Source organism: Salvelinus namaycush, chromosome 17 (genome assembly GCF_016432855.1).
Source record: "Salvelinus namaycush isolate Seneca chromosome 17, SaNama_1.0, whole genome shotgun sequence".
In the NCBI taxonomy this organism is placed as follows: domain Eukaryota; kingdom Metazoa; phylum Chordata; class Actinopteri; order Salmoniformes; family Salmonidae; genus Salvelinus; species Salvelinus namaycush.
Window position 1 is genome coordinate 30,737,935 of NC_052323.1, and position 18,418 is coordinate 30,756,352.

An 18,418-nucleotide genomic window follows, 5' to 3' on the forward strand; every position below is an offset into this window, starting at 1 on the left:
TTGATGTGGTCAATGCCCACTAGTGGATGTTGATGGCGCCCTCTAGTGGCTTTTAAAGATAATATTGATGTTACGTTCAAATGAGATCTGGGAAAGAATTGATGATATCTGTTTTAATTTTTTTTGAAATACAAGGCCTTCTATTTTTCATAATTACCTATTTGCAAAAATGTGTTTTATTTCAATTCAACAATGTGATTTTTAAAATGTACCCCGAATTACTATAACTTTATTATAGTTAATTATATAATATTTATTAATTTCACGTGTATTATTTTGTAATATCTACATAATGAAAACTTCCATCTACTACCTAATTGCAATTTAACCTTGAAGCATATTTAGGCTCAAATTGGGGAACGTTTTGCGCGCCTATAATTGCTGTCTCTCTCTCCGGGCGGTCTGATTTATTTACTCTCGCGCACAAACATTTCCTGTCTCTGTCAGCTCGAGTCCATAAAGGTCAATTAGGGAGAAGAATGTCAGTGTTGGGTCTGACTTTAAGCTTTTACCGCTACACACCTGGCTTCTAGGAACATAATACCTGGTTAAGTGAGGGCCAGTATGCCTGGAGCGACTTCTTTACTCATGGAAAACGAATTAACAGACTGTAGTGGCCCATAATGCATTAGTCGCTCAGTTTGGGGCTATACCTGCAGTCTTGTGTCCATCACACTATTGTCATCCGAGTATATTAGAATTAGTCAATTTAGATTATATATTTATGTATAGCTATTTGCAGTTTGTTCATTAAATAATCCACACTTTCTGTTTTGGACACAGCATTTTCTATTTGAAAATGATTGTACACCATTTCTCGTCTATAGGCCAAAGGTTTTTCAGAAAAAAATACAAGCGAATTGCATATCAAGTAGCAAAAAATATCAGTCAAAACAAAAATATAGAGACAGTAATCAGTAGAACAGAAAAAACAGCAGTATAGAAGGCTAGGTCTATATCCTGGGTTCAGTATAGAAGGCTAGACCTATATCCTGGGTTCAGTATAGAAGGCTAGGTCTATATCCTGGGTTCATAGTAGGAGGCTAGGCCTATATCCTGGGTTCAGTATAGAAGGCTAGGCCTATATCCTGGGTTCATAGTAGGAGGCTAGGTCTATATCCTGGGTTCAGTATAGAAGGCTAGGCCTATATCCTGGGTTCAGTATAGAAGGCAAGGCCTATATCCTGGGTTCAGTATAGGAGGCTAGGCCTATATCCTGGGTTCAGTATAGAAGGCTAGGCCTATATCCTGGGTTCAGTATAGAAGGCTAGGCCTATACCCTGGGTTCATAGTAGGAGGCTAGGCCTATATTCTGGGTTCAGAGTAGGAGGCTAGGCCTATATCCTTGGTTTAGTACAGAAGGCCTATATCCTGGGTTCAGTACATGGATAAATGCACCACATAAACTGAAAAGAAACCCAATGAAAAGTCTGTGTGAAAAGGATACATTATATACATTACAAAAATGACATGGCTAAATCTGCAGTGAATCATAGCCTAGTTGATAGCTGGCTGACAAGCTGAAGCACCCCATGCCAGGCCACACAGAGGTAAAATATAGACAAGTCTCTCTTGTTTGACAGTAATTCAAGAATCATCGTGAATGTGTGTGATGGCCTCAAGGCATTTAGTAATTTAACTTTAAATCAGAAATACACCCATGACTCGTCATTGTCCACGGAAATCAACTCCTCCTTCTCATTGCACAGTGCGCATGGCTCTCCCGTACACCGGCAATGTCCCCGTGGGCCTTCCTCCACCGCGTTCTCCTGTTCTGGAACCAGACTTTGACCTGTGTCTGGGTCAGTCTCAGCGCTGAGGCCAGAAGCATCTTCTCCGTCCCGGTCATGTACCGCTGCTTACTGAACACCTCTTCTAGTTTGGTCAGCTGGTCGTCAGTGTAGATGGTGCGGATTCTCCTGCCAGATCTCCGCACGAAGGTTCCCCTGGATAGACTGCCCGGTTGCCCTGCAGAGAGAAAACAAACATTAATTTCCAAACAATAGTCTTCCTTACACATTATCACAATGACACCTATTCCATTTTCCATGTAATTAAGAGGAGTCAGATCATCAGTTTTACAAACACAATGCAATGCGAGACCTATAATGTAGGCTAATATCCCTTGGGCCAAAACAATCAAAGTCGGAAACATTGAGGACATACATTGATCTCACCATTATACAGACCTTGATTATAACCACTTAGATGCTGGTAGTAATCTGGGTGAAGTGAATTTGTGTCTCCAATATGCGACCAGGTCAGCATCGCCGGATGGTGCCTTGCGCCTCCGCCTGGTTGCTGGATGTTCATGGCTTGTTGTGCGGCTGCTTCCCGGGAAGGACCCACGGAAAGGATAACTTCAACACTGAAGAAGCACGCTTTATTTGTCTTTGCCGTTAATATAACCTTGTTTGGCAACCATGGGGAGATGTCGGTTGCTCCACCATAAAAAGGAAAATGTGATGGAAAGGAGAAAGAAGATGTCCCGTTGAGGGAACTCGCGCTTAGGCTTCCTCTCGTCATGGTGCGCCGTTGAGTGTGGCTCAATGTGGCTCCTTCTCCAGGCGGGAGGCGAGGACTTTATACCCCGCCTCAACAGATAGATCATAGGCCTGAAAGGTGTTGTCCCATCGAGTCAGAAACTACTTTGAGGAGATTAGTGTAAAGCTGTCGTGATGGGGCGGTGTTCTGGTCGACCGTGAGCCGATGGATCAATTATGACCTGACAAAGAGTTCAGACAGGGGCTTTGCATGCGGGGCTTTGTGACAAATCACCACAAAGGTAATCATTATTGAGTGTTTTCATGTGTTGCTGCCATGCTACGTTGTTGTCTTAGGTTTCTCTTTATGTAATGTTGTGGTGTCGCTCTTGTCCTGATGTGTGTTTTGCCCTATATATATACACTGCTCAAAGAAATAAAGGGAACACTTAAACAACACAATGTAACTCCAAGTCAATCACACTTCTGTGAAATCAAACTGTCCACTTAGGAAGCAACACTGATTGACAATAAATTTCCCATGCTGTTGTGCAAATGGAATAGATAAAAGGTGGAAATTATAGGCAATTAGCAAGACACCCCCAATAAAGGAGTGATTCTGCAGGTGGTGACCACAGACCACTTCTCAGTTCCTATGCTTCCTGGCTGATGTTTTGGTCACTTTTGAATGCTGGCGGTGCTTTCACTCTAGTGGTAGCATGAGACGGAGTCTACAACCCACACAAGTGGCTCAGGTAGTGCAGCTCATCCAGGATGGCACATCAATGCGAGCTGTGGCAAGAAGGTTTGCTGTGTCTGTCAGCGTAGTGTCCAGAGAATGGAGGCGCTACCAGGAGACAGGCCAGTACATCAGGAGATGTGGAGGAGGCCGTAGGAGGGCAACAACCCAGCAGCAGGACCGCTACCTCCGCCTTTGTGCAAGGAGGAGCACTGCCAGAGCCCTGCAAAATGACCTCCAGCAGGCCACAAATGTGCATTTGTCAGCATATGGTCTCACAAGGGCTCTGAGGATCTCATCTCGGTACCTAATGGCAGTCAGGCTACCTCTGGCGAGCACATGGAGGGCTGTGCGGCCCCACAAAGAAATGCCACCCCACACCATGACTGACCCACCGCCAAACCGGTCATGCTCGAGGATGTTGCAGGCAGCAGAACGTTCGCCACGGCGTCTCCAGACTCTGTCACGTCTGTCACATGTGCTCATGTGCTCAGTGTGAACCTGCTTTCATCTTTGAAGAGCACAGGGCGCCAGTGGCGAATTTGCCAATCTTGGTGTTCTCTGGCAAATGCCAAACGTCCTGCACGGTGTTGGGCTGTAAGCACAACCCCCACCTGTGGACGTCGGGCCCTCATACCACCCTCATGGAGTCTGTTTCTGACCGTTTGAGCAGACACATGCACATTTGTGGCCTGCTGGAGGTCATTTTGCAGGGCTCTGGCAGTGCTCCTCCTTGCACAAAGGCGGAGGTAGCGGTCCTGCTGCTGGGTTGTTGCCCTCCTACGGCCTCCTCCACGTCTCCTGATGTACTGGCCTGTCTCCTGGTAGCGCCTCCATTCTCTGGACACTACGCTGACAGACACAGCAAACCTTCTTGCCACAGCTCGCATTGATGTGCCATCCTGGATGAGCTGCACTACCTGAGCCACTTGTGTGGGTTGTAGACTCCGTCTCATGCTACCACTAGAGTGAAAGCACCGCCAGCATTCAAAAGTGACCAAAACATCAGCCAGGAAGCATAGGAACTGAGAAGTGGTCTGTGGTCACCACCTGCAGAATCACTCCTTTATTGGGGGTGTCTTGCTAATTGCCTATAATTTCCACCTTTTGTCTATTCCATTTGCACAACAGCATGTGAAATTTATTGTCAATCAGTGTTGTTTCCTAAGTGGACAGTTTGATTTCACAGAAGTGTGATTGACTTGGAGTTACATTGTGTTGTTTAAGTGTTCCCTTATTTTTTTGAGCAGTGTATATATTTTTTTATCCCAGGCCCCCGTCCCCGCAGGAGGCTTTTTGCCTTTTGGTAGGCCGTCATTGTAAATAAGAATTTGTTCTTAACTGACTTGCCTAGTTAAATAAAGGTTAATTAAAAAATAGTCATGAAGCAGAAATAGGCATAACTTCTGCAGTCTTGAGCAGACTTTATAAACTTATGTCATATGCTAAATTACAGACACAGTATATTGTAGACTTCTTGGTAATGGTAAAAGTATCTGTTTTTGCATTTCTAGTGGATTCAAAATTAGGCTTGTCTATAAACCAGTGAGACAATGCAGGGGTTGACTTCAAACGTGTGTGAAAGTCCTCATTACTGTCTGTTTACAGGATCAGTAAGATTAAAGTCACACGTGGAATGACAGGCTAGTTACACACCTTCATTTACACTCTCAAATCAAAGTAGCATCAGTTCACTAATATGCATTTCTTGAGTAGATATCAAGTGCAACAAATGCTGTATCTTTTTTTTCCAATTATAGTGAGAGATGTCAACATAACAAAGCTCAGGTACAACGGTCTTCTGTCAGAACTTCAAACAGATCAAATAGATGATGTTAAGTATTGAAAATACAATACAGATGTGTTGTTAACCATATTATGTACAATGAAGAACTTTATAAATTAGGAAAAAAAATGACAATGCATGCTTTTCCCATGTTTTTGAGTCATAACTTCATATACATACTGAATATTGTACAAATACATTTACGGTACCATTGACTTGTCTAGTCATTCAAAAATACATTCCAGCAGTATGTTGTAAACACACCTTAATTTACCCCAAAATACCTTCATAATGTCTAGTCGGTCTCTGATAACCTTCTAAAGCACAGTTGTAAACCTTTACTGTTTTACCATCACCAACAAAGTCAAAATGGCCCCCTGACACTCAACTCACTACCAGTTGAGCACATGATGGGTTACAATGGATACCGGATGAGAATACAGCGCTACGGATCATGGAAATGGCATGCCAATCCGGTGCATTACAATGTCGGAAAGAAAACCCTTTCATAGTAAACTAACTCTGATGATAATATATTAAGCCAGACAGTATAGCAGACTTCAGCTGAAGGACAGAGGAGGGATTCCTGAAAAGTGCAAATGGTCCATCGGGATCACACCCAGCAGCATACCATCCCTACATCCCACTGCTGGCTGGCCTCTGAAGCTAAGCAGTGTTGGTCCAGCCCAGATGCTGCTGTAAGTGGTGTTGGAGGTCCAGTAGAAGGTACACTTTCCTCTGGTCTAAAAAAAAATATCCCAATGTCCCAGGGCAGTGATTGGGGACATTGCCCTGTGTAGGGTGCCGTCTTTCAGATGGGACGTTAAACGGTTGTCCTGACTCTCTGTGGTCACTAAAGTTCCCATGGCACTTATTGTAAGAGTATGGCTGTTAACCCCGGTGTCCTGGCTAAATTCCCAATCTGGCCCTCAAACCATCATGGCCACATAATCATCCCCAGCTTCCAATTGGCTCATTCATCCCCCTCCTCTCTCCTGTAACTATTCCCCAGGTCGTTGCTGTAAATGAGAATGTGTTCTCAGTCAACTTACCAAGTAAAATAAGGGTAAAAATAAATAAACAAACAAACAGATACAAAGGCCATTGCTTATTATTTCAGTACACCTTTCCTTTCATTTATCGTCAATATTGGTAAAGGTTCTGTAGTTCAAAGCCCCTGAAGTTAGGCCTGCATGAGATCCAGTCACTCACGGATCCAGTCACTCACAGATCCAGTCACTCACAGATCCAGTCACTCACAGTTCTGAATGAAAGTTAGACATACAGTTCTAAAGGATGACATCATATAGCTAGTTCAATATAAATACATTCCATCTCTCCAATGAGGGAAGGCGTTGCTGAGGTCAAAGGCCAAAGCCTCTTCTCTGGGTCGTCCAGAAGATGGCACCCATGTCTTCTGATGCGGTTGTTTGATACATTTTTTAAATAATAATCTACATTTTATTTTTTATCCATGTCTTCCAGACACATCAGGTAGGGGAAACATCACCCTTTGTAGCACCAGGGTCATATTCATTAGGGCACACAAAAACAAGTGTTTCTCATTCCAGAAGCTCAGGTAGTCCCTCCCTGTTTTAGTCTGTTTTATTCCGTTTGGTGGATAATGAACATAACCCAGATGAGAGGCAGCATGGGTCTATCATTGGGCTCCTCTTAGTTCAACAGACACCAGGGAGTCTTGTCTGTGTCACACTCCAGTTTGGTGTGGAGGACAGTGACAGGGGCTCCACTAATAGTCAGCTCCTGTCTCGACTCCACCTTGTACTGCAAGTTAGTCAGCCCGCCCTCAGGGTCAACCTTGAATTGTTCCTTCCAAAAACGAGGAGAGAAAACCATAATGTCAGTAGTGTGATTGGAAATACAACCAAAGAGATCAATCCAGTATCTGTCTATCTGAGAATGCAACACATAACAATACAACACGGTAGTAGGTGTCCAGTGACTGCATCTCTACCTGTTTCTGTGCAGCCACTCTCTTCTGGTCTCTCTTCCTCCAGGCAGGGTCATGGATGTGGCGAAAGGTTTTATACCCTGTTTTTATCCCACTGGGCCTGAAGAGCTGGCAAACAGAACATGACAGATTGATTATATTATTCATAGTATTTAGAGACGTGGCAGCAGCTGTTTCTTTTACTGGTCTACATGCAGACGTACTCTGGAGTTTTCCTAATATGTAGTTAGATGTAATATGTAGGTAGATGTAATATGTAGGTAGATGTAATATGTAGGTAGATGTGTCAGATACTGATGCTTATCAGTCATTGACTTGTCATTCTTTTGGAGTAATTTAAGGGATTAGCCAGCTATCTCTGTCTCTTTGTGACACGTAAAGGACAGTTCTGGTTTACCTGTAATCCAGCACTTCTTAGTCTCCTGTAGAATTCATCGTCTTCTCTCCCCCATCCCCAGAACCGGTTGGACATGCCGTTGCACTTCAGGAACATAGAACATGACACAGCTAAAAACAGCACACCACCACCCGGCACAATCGTACAATTATTATTATCTATCCTGATGCCTAGTCACTTTACCCTGCCTTCATGTACATATCTACCTCAAATACCTTATTATTATCTATCCTGATGCCTAGTCACTTTACCCTGCCTTCATGTACATATCTACCTCAAATACCTTATTATTATCTATCCTGATGCCTAGCCACTTTACCCTGCCTTCATGTACATATCTACCTCAAATACCTTATTATTATCTATCCTGATGCCTAGTCACTTTACCCTGCCTTCATGTACATATCTACCTCAAATACCTTATTATTATCTATCCTGATGCCTAGCCACTTTACCCTGCCTTCATGTACATATCTACCTCAAATACCTTATTATTATCTATCCTGATGCCTAGCCACTTTACCCTGCCTTCATGTACATATCTACCTCAAATACCTTATTATTATCTATCCTGATGCCTAGTCACTTTACCCTGCCTTCATGTACATATCTACCTCAAATACCTTATTATTATCTATCCTGAAGCCTAGCCACTTTACCCTGCCTTTATGTACATATCAACCTCAAATACCTTATTATTATCCATCCTGATGTCTAGTCACTTTACCCTGCCTTCATGTACATATCTACCTCAAATACCTTATTATTATCTATCCTGATGTCTAGTCACTTTACCCTGCCTTCATGTACATATCTACCTCAAATACCCTGCACATTGATCTGGTACTGGTACTTCCTGTATATAGCTCCACATTGATCTGGTACTGGTACTTCCTGTATATAGCTCCACGTTGATCTGGTACAGGTACTTCCTGTATATAGCTCCACATTGATCTGGTACAGGTACTTCCTGTATATAGCTCCACATTGATCTGGTACTGGTACTTCCTGTATATAGCTCCACATTGATCTGGTACAGGTACTTCCTGTATATAGCTCTATTCTTGTGTATTTTATATCATTCCTCATGTGTTACTATTTTATTTTTAAACTCTGCATTGTTGGGAGGGGCTTGTAAGCAAGCTTTTCACTGTAAAGTCTACACCAGTTGTATTTGGTGCATGTGATGAATAAAATTTGATTAGAATATGTGTAAATAATGAATTTAATGTACTGGAGCTCTGAAGTGCTGTCTATTATTATTGATAATGAATGATTATCTTAACAATAGGCTAACCTACCATGTGATAATGCTGTTTGGTGAGCAGCAGGATTCCTCCCACGTATGTCTTGTAGTGATACAGGGGGTGCAGCTCTGGTGAGGCCACGTGGAAAGGGCCCTCCTCTGGGAAACCATAGTCCAGAGCTTCATTCAGAGGTAACAAGTCCACATCATGCATGGCGATGTAATCAGTGTCGTTACCACTCTCCGTGTAACCAACGTTAATGAGAGAGGCTCTGTTGAACCTGTGGTGAGATAAGGGTGGAACTCATTATTTACTGCCAGGAGGAGTCAATATTTCATTGGTAAGGTGCAAATCAACGAGGCACACATCCAGACTATAGTTCCCCTGTGCCAATCAGAATTCATCAACAACCACTGGACTAAAATAGAATAGAACAGAATATATTGTGGCCTTCAGATTAGACAGTAACAGGGCTTCTGTTGTAGGCCTAATGACTAACAAGGCAACATAACGTCTTCCATCCCTTACCGATAGTGATCTATCTGGTTGATTACGAAGATCTTATGTAGTATCTTCTTGTTGTTCAAGAAGGTGTGCATGAAGGGGACAAACACCAGCAGCTCCTCAAATCTCTCCCTGAAAGGTATCAGGAGGGCCAGCTTGTGAGGACCCCAGGAAGGGTCGTCCGCAGCAGATGCCTGTCTCTCCAGGGGACAAGGCTGATGGGGGATGCGTCCGTCATCCACTACAACCCGGCTCATGTCTCCTGTACAGCTGAGTTGGAGCCATAGGAGGGAGACCAGCACCAGCACCATACACAGACCAAATAGTTTGTAGACTGTGCATTTCCCAGACCAGAATCTGAAAGTAGAACAGCCAGTCTCATTCAGCAATGTAGTGCAGTCAATCAGTGTTATGTTACACACCTGAACCACAAACTGACCAAGTGAGAGGTTTAGTAGCATTAACTCAGCTAGGCATAAGTATTGTACACTAAACGCTTGCACAACCAAACCCATACACACTGTATGCAATGGCTACGTCTAGATTTGTCTAGACTGTAAGGAATGGCTGGTTTATAATACTATCACACAATTTTACCAGAAATCAAACAAAAAAAATCAATCCACCAACATTATTTCACAGAACAAAATCTGAGAGCAACACACTTCTATTGTAGTCAACTACTCACTGATTACTCTCTTCTTCTATTGTAGTCAACTACTCACTGATTACTCTCTTATATTGTCATCAACTACTCACTGATTACTCTCTTCTTATATTGTCATCAACTACTCACTGATTACTCTCTTATATTGTCATCAACTACTCACTGATTACTCTCTTCTTCTATTGTCATCAACTACTCACTGATTACTCTCTTCTTCTATTGTCATCAACTACTCACTGATTACTCTCTTCTTCTATTGTAGTCAACTACTCACTGATTACTCTCTTCTTCTATTGTCATCAACTACTCACTGATTACTCTCTTCTTCTATTGTCATCAACTACTCACTGATTACTCTCTTCTTCTATTGTCATCAACTACTCACTGATTACTCTCTTCTATTGTCATCAACTACTCACTGATTACTCTCTTCTTCTATTGTCATCAACTACTCACTGATTACTCTCTTCTTCTATTGTAGTCAACTACTCACTGATTACTCTCTTCTTCTATTGTAGTCAACTACTCACTGATTACTCTCTTCTTCTATTGTCATCAACTACTCACTGATTACTCTCTTCTTCTATTGTAGTCAACTACTCACTGATTACTCTCTTCTTCTATTGTAGTCAACTACTCACTGATTACTCTCTTCTATTGTAGTCAACTACTCACTGATTACTCTCTTCTTCTATTGTAGTCAACTACTCACTGATTACTCTCTTCTTATATTGTCATCAACTACTCACTGATTACTCTCTTCTTCTATTGTCATCAACTACTCACTGATTACTCTCTTCTTCTATTGTCATCAACTACTCACTGATTACTCTCTTCTTCTATTGTAGTCAACTACTCACTGATTACTCTCTTCTTCTATTGTAGTCAACTACTCACTGATTACTCTCTTCTTCTATTGTAGTCAACTACTCACTGATTACTCTCTTCTTCTATTGTAATCAACTACTCACTGATTACTCTCTTCTTCTATTGTCATCAACTACTCACTGATTACTCTCTTCTTCTATTGTCATCAACTACTCACTGATTACTCTCTTCTTCTATTGTAGTCAACTACTCACTGATTACTCTCTTCTTCTATTGTCATCAACTACTCACTGATTACTCTCTTCTTCTATTGTAGTCAACTACTCACTGATTACTCTCTTCTTCTATTGTCATCAACTACTCACTGATTACTCTCTTCTTCTATTGTCATCAACTACTCACTGATTACTCTCTTCTTCTATTGTCATCAACTACTCACTGATTACTCTCCTTCTATTGCCGTCAACTACTCACTGATTACTCTCTTCTTCTATTGTCATCAACTACTCACTGATTACTCTCTTCTATTGTAGTCAACTACTCACTGATTACTCTCTTCTTCTATTGTAGTCAACTACTCACTGATTACTCTCTTCTTATATTGTCATCAACTACTCACTGATTACTCTCTTCTTCTATTGTCATCAACTACTCACTGATTACTCTCTTCTTCTATTGTCATCAACTACTCACTGATTACTCTCTTCTTCTATTGTAGTCAACTACTCACTGATTACTCTCTTCTTCTATTGTAGTCAACTACTCACTGATTACTCTCTTCTTCTATTGTAGTCAACTACTCACTGATTACTCTCTTCTTCTATTGTCATCAACTACTCACTGATTACTCTCTTCTTCTATTGTCATCAACTACTCACTGATTACTCTCTTCTTCTATTGTCATCAACTACTCACTGATTACTCTCTTCTTCTATTGTAGTCAACTACTCACTGATTACTCTCTTCTTCTATTGTCATCAACTACTCACTGATTACTCTCTTCTTCTATTGTAGTCAACTACTCACTGATTACTCTCTTCTTCTATTGTCATCAACTACTCACTGATTACTCTCTTCTTCTATTGTCATCAACTACTCACTGATTACTCTCTTCTTCTATTGTAGTCAACTACTCACTGATTACTCTCTTCTATTGTAGTCAACTACTCACTGATTACTCTCTTCTTCTATTGTAGTCAACTACTCACTGATTACTCTCTTCTTCTATTGTCATCAACTACTCACTGATTACTCTCTTCTTCTATTGTAGTCAACTACTCACTGATTACTCTCTTCTTCTATTGTCATCAACTACTCACTGATTACTCTCTTCTTCTATTGTCGTCAACTACTCACTGATTACTCTCTTCTTCTATTGTCATCAACTACTCACTGATTACTCTCTTCTTCTATTGTAGTCAACTACTCACTGATTACTCTCTTCTTCTATTGTAGTCAACTACTCACTGATTACTCTCTTCTTCTATTGTCATCAACTACTCACTGATTACTCTCTTCTTCTATTGTCATCAACTACTCACTGATTACTCTCTTCTTCTATTGTCATCAACTACTCACTGATTACTCTCTTCTTCTATTGTCATCAACTACTCACTGATTACTCTCTTCTTCTACTGTCATCAACTACTCACTGATTACTCTCTTCTTCTATTGTCATCAACTACTCACTGATTACTCTCTTCTTCTATTGTAGTCAACTACTCACTGATTACTCTCTTCTTCTATTGTAGTCAACTACTCACTGATTACTCTCTTCTTCTATTGTAGTCAACTACTCAATGATTACTCTCTTCTTCTATTGTAGTCAACTACTCACTGATTACTCTCTTCTTCTATTGTCATCAACTACTCACTGATTACTCTCTTCTATTGTCATCAACTACTCACTGATTACTCTCTTCTATTGTCATCAACTACTCACTGATTACTCTCTTCTTCTATTGTAGTCAACTACTCACTGATTACTCTCTTCTTCTATTGTAGTCAACTACTCACTGATTACTCTCTTCTTCTATTGTCATCAACTACTCACTGATTACTCTCTTCTTCTATTGCCGTCAACTACTCACTGATTACTCTCTTCTTCTATTGTCATCAACTACTCACTGATTACTCTCTTCTTCTATTGTAGTCAACTACTCACTGATTACTCTCTTCTTCTATTGTCATCAACTACTCACTGATTACTCTCCTTCTATTGTCATCAACTACTCACTGATTACTCTCTTCTATTGTCATCAACTACTCACTGATTACTCTCTTCTTCTATTGTCATCAACTACTCGGTTGAACAATACTAATAAATATTTCAACCATCTTAAACATCTGACTGCAATCCATTTACACCAGCTGCATTCTTAAACGTTTTTAAAGAAATAGGCTAGTGTCCCAATGTAATAGCCAGAGATTTAGGCTTTAGTGTACCTACAGTAACATTAGTAGTGTATTGGTATGATTCACATAGGCCTAGCTAGTAGATAAAAAGTAAACATTTACTAGCTTGCTAATGTCGGTTCACTCATCTAGACTAATCATAGGACAGGATCATTGTGAACATCGGGGCTACCGTTATGTTTTACCTTCTGTCTTCTTTGAAATAGAGGACTGGTTTCCTTCTTGATGAATACATCATTTTTGAGGTTGCAAATGACAACAGCTTCAAGATTTCACAGAAAAATCCAGTTATGCTATTCCCCCGATTTTGACAGTAGCTCCTCATGAAACAGAGAATGTCGTCGTGATTCTACAACCGAACTTCTCCATTATTCCTGGCTCTCTCCTTTTGCAGTCGGATTATTTTGATGTCCAACTGATGTTCTTGTCATATTCTTCCTCGAAATATCACATTAAGCCTTTGGTTACTGAACGTGAAATGCCGTGCCAATGTTCTTATTACATTGGCAAAGCTTTGGCTTGACGCTGGCTAATAACAGAGCAACATTGCTGCTCACTGCTAGCAGGGGTGTAATCATTCGTCTAAACAGTTGCAGAACGTTTAGCAACTAAAACGAGAGTTTCTATTGGACAAATTAAGGTTGGTCCCGCCTCGTTTCATTCTGTTTAAAAAACGTTTTGCAACAGAATCGGCGTAATGACGACGCCCCGGGTGTACACGTTGCAACATAGCAGAGCAAGGAAATGTTGTTCCTATCCATGTCCTACTGCACAATGAGACCAAAGATTGTTCTGTGGTGAGACACGTGGATTTCGGGAAACAAAAAAGTCTAGCAACAAACTATACAAATATCATTTGTTTCAATAATTAACTGTGTTTCACACACTACCATACGAAAGTTACATTGAAATAATTCGTTAATTCGCTAAAGAGCTTCTACTCAAGAAAATATCAACACCTGAATTTATAAGGTCCGCCTACGATATTGCTCCGGGGGAAACACGTTATAAAGACTGAACGTTCCTATGCATTTAAGGAAATATAGAACGCATTCCCTATGGATGGACCCACGTCTGATCTAATATTGTTGTTGGGCAAAGTGTCGGTGGAAAAAAATTCAAGATGGCTAGCCATTGGTGACAACTTTATTTTTTTGTGCAATTTAATCAAATTTTCACATTTACATAATCTAAAATTAAAACCCCCCCACCCAAAACAAACCAGTACCAATTGATTCAAATCATACTCGAAATCTCTGATACTGTATCTAACCATATAAATGCAAAAAAAAAACATCAATTGTGAACTAATTCAATATGGAACAGTTTGGGTAATTATTAAGGAGAAACAAAAAACTGATTAATTGAACAAAAATATTTTTTACAAAAACGATCCAGTGTAGTTCAAATAGTTTTGTGAGTGACAAGAAGCAAGGACTGCTTTCTGGCTAAGTACTTTTCAAGTGTACAATGGATGTTTACACACAAATCAACTCCTTGTACATGATGAGAACAGGAGCAAACCTGTTAACCTGGACAACAATTCTTTACTTAATCAATTTGAATTAAATCAGTGTCTTCAAAACTCTACCTGAGTATTTGCAGAAAGGAAATGGACAAACCAGACCCTCTAGGTTCACTTAGATATGCAGTACAGATTAAAAAACAACCAATGTTCACTTGACCACCATCAAGCCAGTAGATTGTGATAAGGGAACATCTTTGGCAGTTTATTCAGCAAGTTAGGGAAAAACTGTGTGAACTGCTTTCGTACTTCAGCAAATGCATAGCTGGTATGTCAAAGTTTTCCATGAAACTACCATATTAACATCAGACACTCTAGCACCAACCTTTAAACAAAAATGTCATGTTTCTTATCTCACTTTCCAGCTTTATAAATAAAACACAGACAGAGCCCATATTCAGAAAGCGTATCAGAGTACAAGTGGTGATCTAGGATCAGTTTCTCCTTTTAAATCAAAATGAATAACAAGGGGTAGCAGATACTAGATCAGCACATCTACTCCGAGGTGCTTTGCGAAAACGGATACTGGTTAACAAGACAAGGAGAAGGTTCCCAATTTTCAAGATCTTCAATTTAAAAATCTGCATATTCTGGATGTCTTTCTGTTTCTAAACACACAGACCACGGCCAACAACTAAATACATCAGGGGTTGAAACGTACATTCATTTGAAGCTAAATAAAAACGTAAAGATTAGTATGCACAAATGACCAAAAGTAAGTTTCATAAATCAAGTCACCATTTCTGTTGTGTGGCTCTAAACCAAAATAGGTGCTCTCTCTCAGCCAGTAACAAAAACCCCATTACAATGCATGTAGAGTGAGAACAATGTCTAATCAGTTTGAAAACAAACCTGTTATGCTGAGAGAAGAGATGCGGCCTGTTATATGACTGACAGGCATTCTAGTCACAAACAGTGCTACAGAAATATCTTATGGGATGTCGGGGGGAGGGGGTTTATGAGGTGGAAAAAATACAGAAGTGGTTTTAACAATGTTTGATATTATCAATAGTACAAAACCATGTTTGATATCGATAGTACAATATCATTTCCCCCCCAGCCAAATGTAAAACATATAGCATACAGTAGAGGATCATAAATACAACCAATTGCAAACAGTGTTCTTACAGAAACAGAGATGGGGAATATCAAAGTCACAAACAGGTCTTAAAAATCCAAAAGCAGAGCCCTTTCAAAATAAAAAGTAACTGGGTTTTCACTGATAGAACGGTAACCTCACCCGTCTGTACACATACTTCTGGGAGTAAACACACATTCTCACTGATGTTTAACTACTGCATTCAGACCAGGGTTGTATTCAATACACATCAATTCAGGAAGTTCATTCAAATTGAATTGATTAATGAAAAATGCCTCAGAAAACAAAATGGGGGAATTTTCAATTCAAGAATAGTGTTTAAGTTAACTTCCTGAATTTACTGATTTGATCCCAAACCCGGACTCAGAAAGAACAATATGAGAGTGCAGGTTTACACTAATTTCTTGGCCTCAAAGAAACTTTTGAGGTGTCTCATCTGCCAGAAGCCAATGGCCACAAGGATCAATGTCTGAACGATGGACCACCACAGAACCCTCTGGTTGGTGCTCTCGCTGGTCTGCCTGAAGCGCTCCTCACGGTACTGAAGGAGACATAGCAAAGCTTTTATAAAATACAAATAGTAGCACACAAGCAAAGGCAATGAATTTCCGGAATCTATTCACTAGTAGATCTGACAGGATTGGATAGGTGGAAGCAATATGGTGATATTTCCACCCAGCCATTCAGAAGACTATAGTAAGCTGTTACTCACATGCGAATATCTATCCAATCCCCTCAGATCTACAGGAGTGGCTAGAGTATGTGGGCTTGAGGTCTATTTGCAATTTAGCAAATGTCTTAAGGTTGCCTTGAACAGACATTTCATTGTATTTGAAGGAGAAAACATCGCACCAAATGGCAGTCTCGCGTTCATTCCGCTCGGTGTGTTTTAGGGACCATCCGCCAGTACGTGTCTGACTGACATTACTTGAGCATTTTTCTACATCTAGAATTGATTAGCAAATTACAGCTGGCAGTCTGTTCAGAGGTGCTAAGTAGTCCTGGCCGGCAAACACTACCGGCGTGTCCAGGGCTTTACTCAGCAGGACAGCTGATGTACTCACCCTCTGATAGTTCTGCTCCTTCTGGATCTGGTCCACCTGCTCCACCAGCTGTCTCACTCTCAGCTGCAGCTCTGTCAGCTTGTCTTTGGCTGCAATCTCTGCATAGTTATTGGTGTGCTCTCCCACTTGGATGTCTAGGTGAACTCTCTGAGGGAAAAAAGGGTGGTTCACAGCAATTGAGAGGAGAATCAATGTGGGTATTTAATTTTTTTACCCTCTACTCCTACACCCCCCCCTGCATCCCTGCCATCAACTGTTCTTATTGACCAACAGTTCATATGCATATTGTGGGTGCAATAGCTTTTTCCCCCACATTTGTCACACTAATGTACTTACAAGCATTCCTCCAGCGAAGAGGGCAAACTTGGAAGAATTGGAGTGAAGGCAGATCCGATGTTCTCCTGGGGTGTGAGAGGTGAAGGTGAATCTTCCCTCCGAGCCGTACTGACGAGACAGGATCACCTAGAGTCCAGACAGGAAACACACAGAGAGCAAAACTTTTTCAGTATCATCACTATTCAATTCAATGCAGCTTGGGTCATGATTGTTCTCACAAGTCTCTCTCTCACAGAATACCATATGAAGTGAATGACACTAGTTGCAAAGTGTAGCATCCTACCTTCTCATCAGGGTCTTTCACCTCAACAAACATCCCCAGACCCTGTGTGGCAGGTAGGTACTCCTCTTTCTGCTTGTCGTACAAGTGTGTACGATAGTTTCCTAAAAATAAAAAATACAATTGTTTATACATGCCAGCCAATGATTGCTTCTACCGGTCCTATCCTTACAAGTGCTTAGTTAGGGGGTAAACTGTTTGGGCCAGGGGTTGTTTCTGGGCAAGACCTACAGTATGTCAAACAGTATATGGATGGTACGACAGTAAAATATGTAGTTACATGGTTTATTTATTAAAGTATCAAAAACATTCGAAACGTATTTCCAATATTACAGTTCTAGCTAGGTGAGGACATCAATGACAGGTGTCTGCTTGTTTTTGTTAGGTATTACTGTATTGTTGTAGCTAGAAACATACGATTTTCGCTCTACATGCGATAACTTCTACAAATATGTGTACGCAACCAATAAACTTCATTTGTATAGCTAACGTTAGCTAGCTGGTTAGCCTGCTCATGAATATGAGTAGCTAGCTAGCCAAGTCTACCAACTGAAAAGTTCACAGCCCCCTCTACAGACAAGTTTAATGTTGGCTGTCTAAATAACTAGCCAACTAACTAGATTGCTGGGTAAATGTTAGCTAACTCGAATTTGGATGCTAGTTTGACGAATTATCGAATTAGCTCGCTGGTTGTTAGCTGACTTCCCAAGGCTAACTAGTATAGCAATCCCAATGGCCACAAGACACTGACCGATGATCATCGTTTCATCCGGAATTTCCTCTATGAAGCATTTCTTCTCAGTCTCCCCGATGTGAAAGTACAGCGAGGAAACAAATGTGTAATAAACGTTCAAAAGCAAAACTGACAAAACACAAGACCGCATTTTGACTGCCACCATCTTCCAGCCGGTTGTAGAGGACGGATGTTGTGATTCGAGTCTGCGCAGACACCAATGCCACGTAACCTATCGCTTACCATCGTCCAATCAACACTCGAGTTAGACTTGTGGTTGTTGTAGTTCTAAGTAATGTTCTTCCGGTATGCACTGTGCAGGGGTTTGTTTCAACCCAAAACT

At 40.9% G+C, this 18,418-nt stretch overlaps 2 protein-coding genes across 2 annotated transcripts; both read right to left on the reverse strand.

Moving 5' to 3' along the window:
• Positions 1–6,101: 6,101 nt before the first annotated feature.
• Positions 6,102–13,933, reverse strand: LOC120062522 (beta-1,4-galactosyltransferase 7-like). Its single transcript, XM_039012560.1, has 6 exons — positions 13,224–13,933; positions 9,153–9,485; positions 8,679–8,904; positions 7,378–7,461; positions 6,984–7,088; positions 6,102–6,838 (listed from the first exon to the last, which is right to left on the reverse strand). Exons 1-6 carry the CDS (start codon positions 13,361–13,363, stop codon positions 6,683–6,685), a joined length of 1,044 nt encoding a protein of 347 aa, XP_038868488.1. The 5' UTR covers positions 13,364–13,933; the 3' UTR covers positions 6,102–6,682.
• A 233-nt stretch (positions 13,934–14,166) lies between these two features.
• Positions 14,167–18,270, reverse strand: LOC120062523 (transmembrane emp24 domain-containing protein 9-like). Its single transcript, XM_039012561.1, has 5 exons — positions 18,094–18,270; positions 17,346–17,446; positions 17,063–17,188; positions 16,727–16,873; positions 14,167–16,203 (listed from the first exon to the last, which is right to left on the reverse strand). The coding sequence occupies exons 1-5, from the start codon at positions 18,239–18,241 to the stop codon at positions 16,054–16,056; spliced, it is 672 nt and encodes a 223-aa protein (XP_038868489.1). The 5' UTR covers positions 18,242–18,270; the 3' UTR covers positions 14,167–16,053.
• Between the last annotated feature and the right edge of the window lie 148 nt (positions 18,271–18,418).

Excerpts from the sequence above, each read along its gene's own strand:
- LOC120062522 (XM_039012560.1), bottom strand. The coding sequence starts at position 13,363 with ATGAGGAGCTACTGTCAAAATCGGGGGAATAGCATAACTGGATTTTTC. Across the intron at positions 9,486-13,223 it reads TATTTCAAAGAAGACAGAAG|ATTCTGGTCTGGGAAATGCA; the intron begins GTAAAACATAAC and ends TTCTACTTTCAG. Across the intron at positions 7,462-8,678 it reads CCAAACAGCATTATCACATG|TGCAACGGCATGTCCAACCG; the intron begins GTAGGTTAGCCT and ends ATGTTCCTGAAG.
- LOC120062523 (XM_039012561.1), bottom strand. The coding sequence starts at position 18,241 with ATGGTGGCAGTCAAAATGCGGTCTTGTGTTTTGTCAGTTTTGCTTTTG. Across the intron at positions 17,447-18,093 it reads GGATGAAACGATGATCATCG|GAAACTATCGTACACACTTG; the intron begins GTCAGTGTCTTG and ends TTTTATTTTTAG. Across the intron at positions 16,204-16,726 it reads AGGAGCAGAACTATCAGAGG|TACCGTGAGGAGCGCTTCAG; the intron begins GTGAGTACATCA and ends TGTCTCCTTCAG.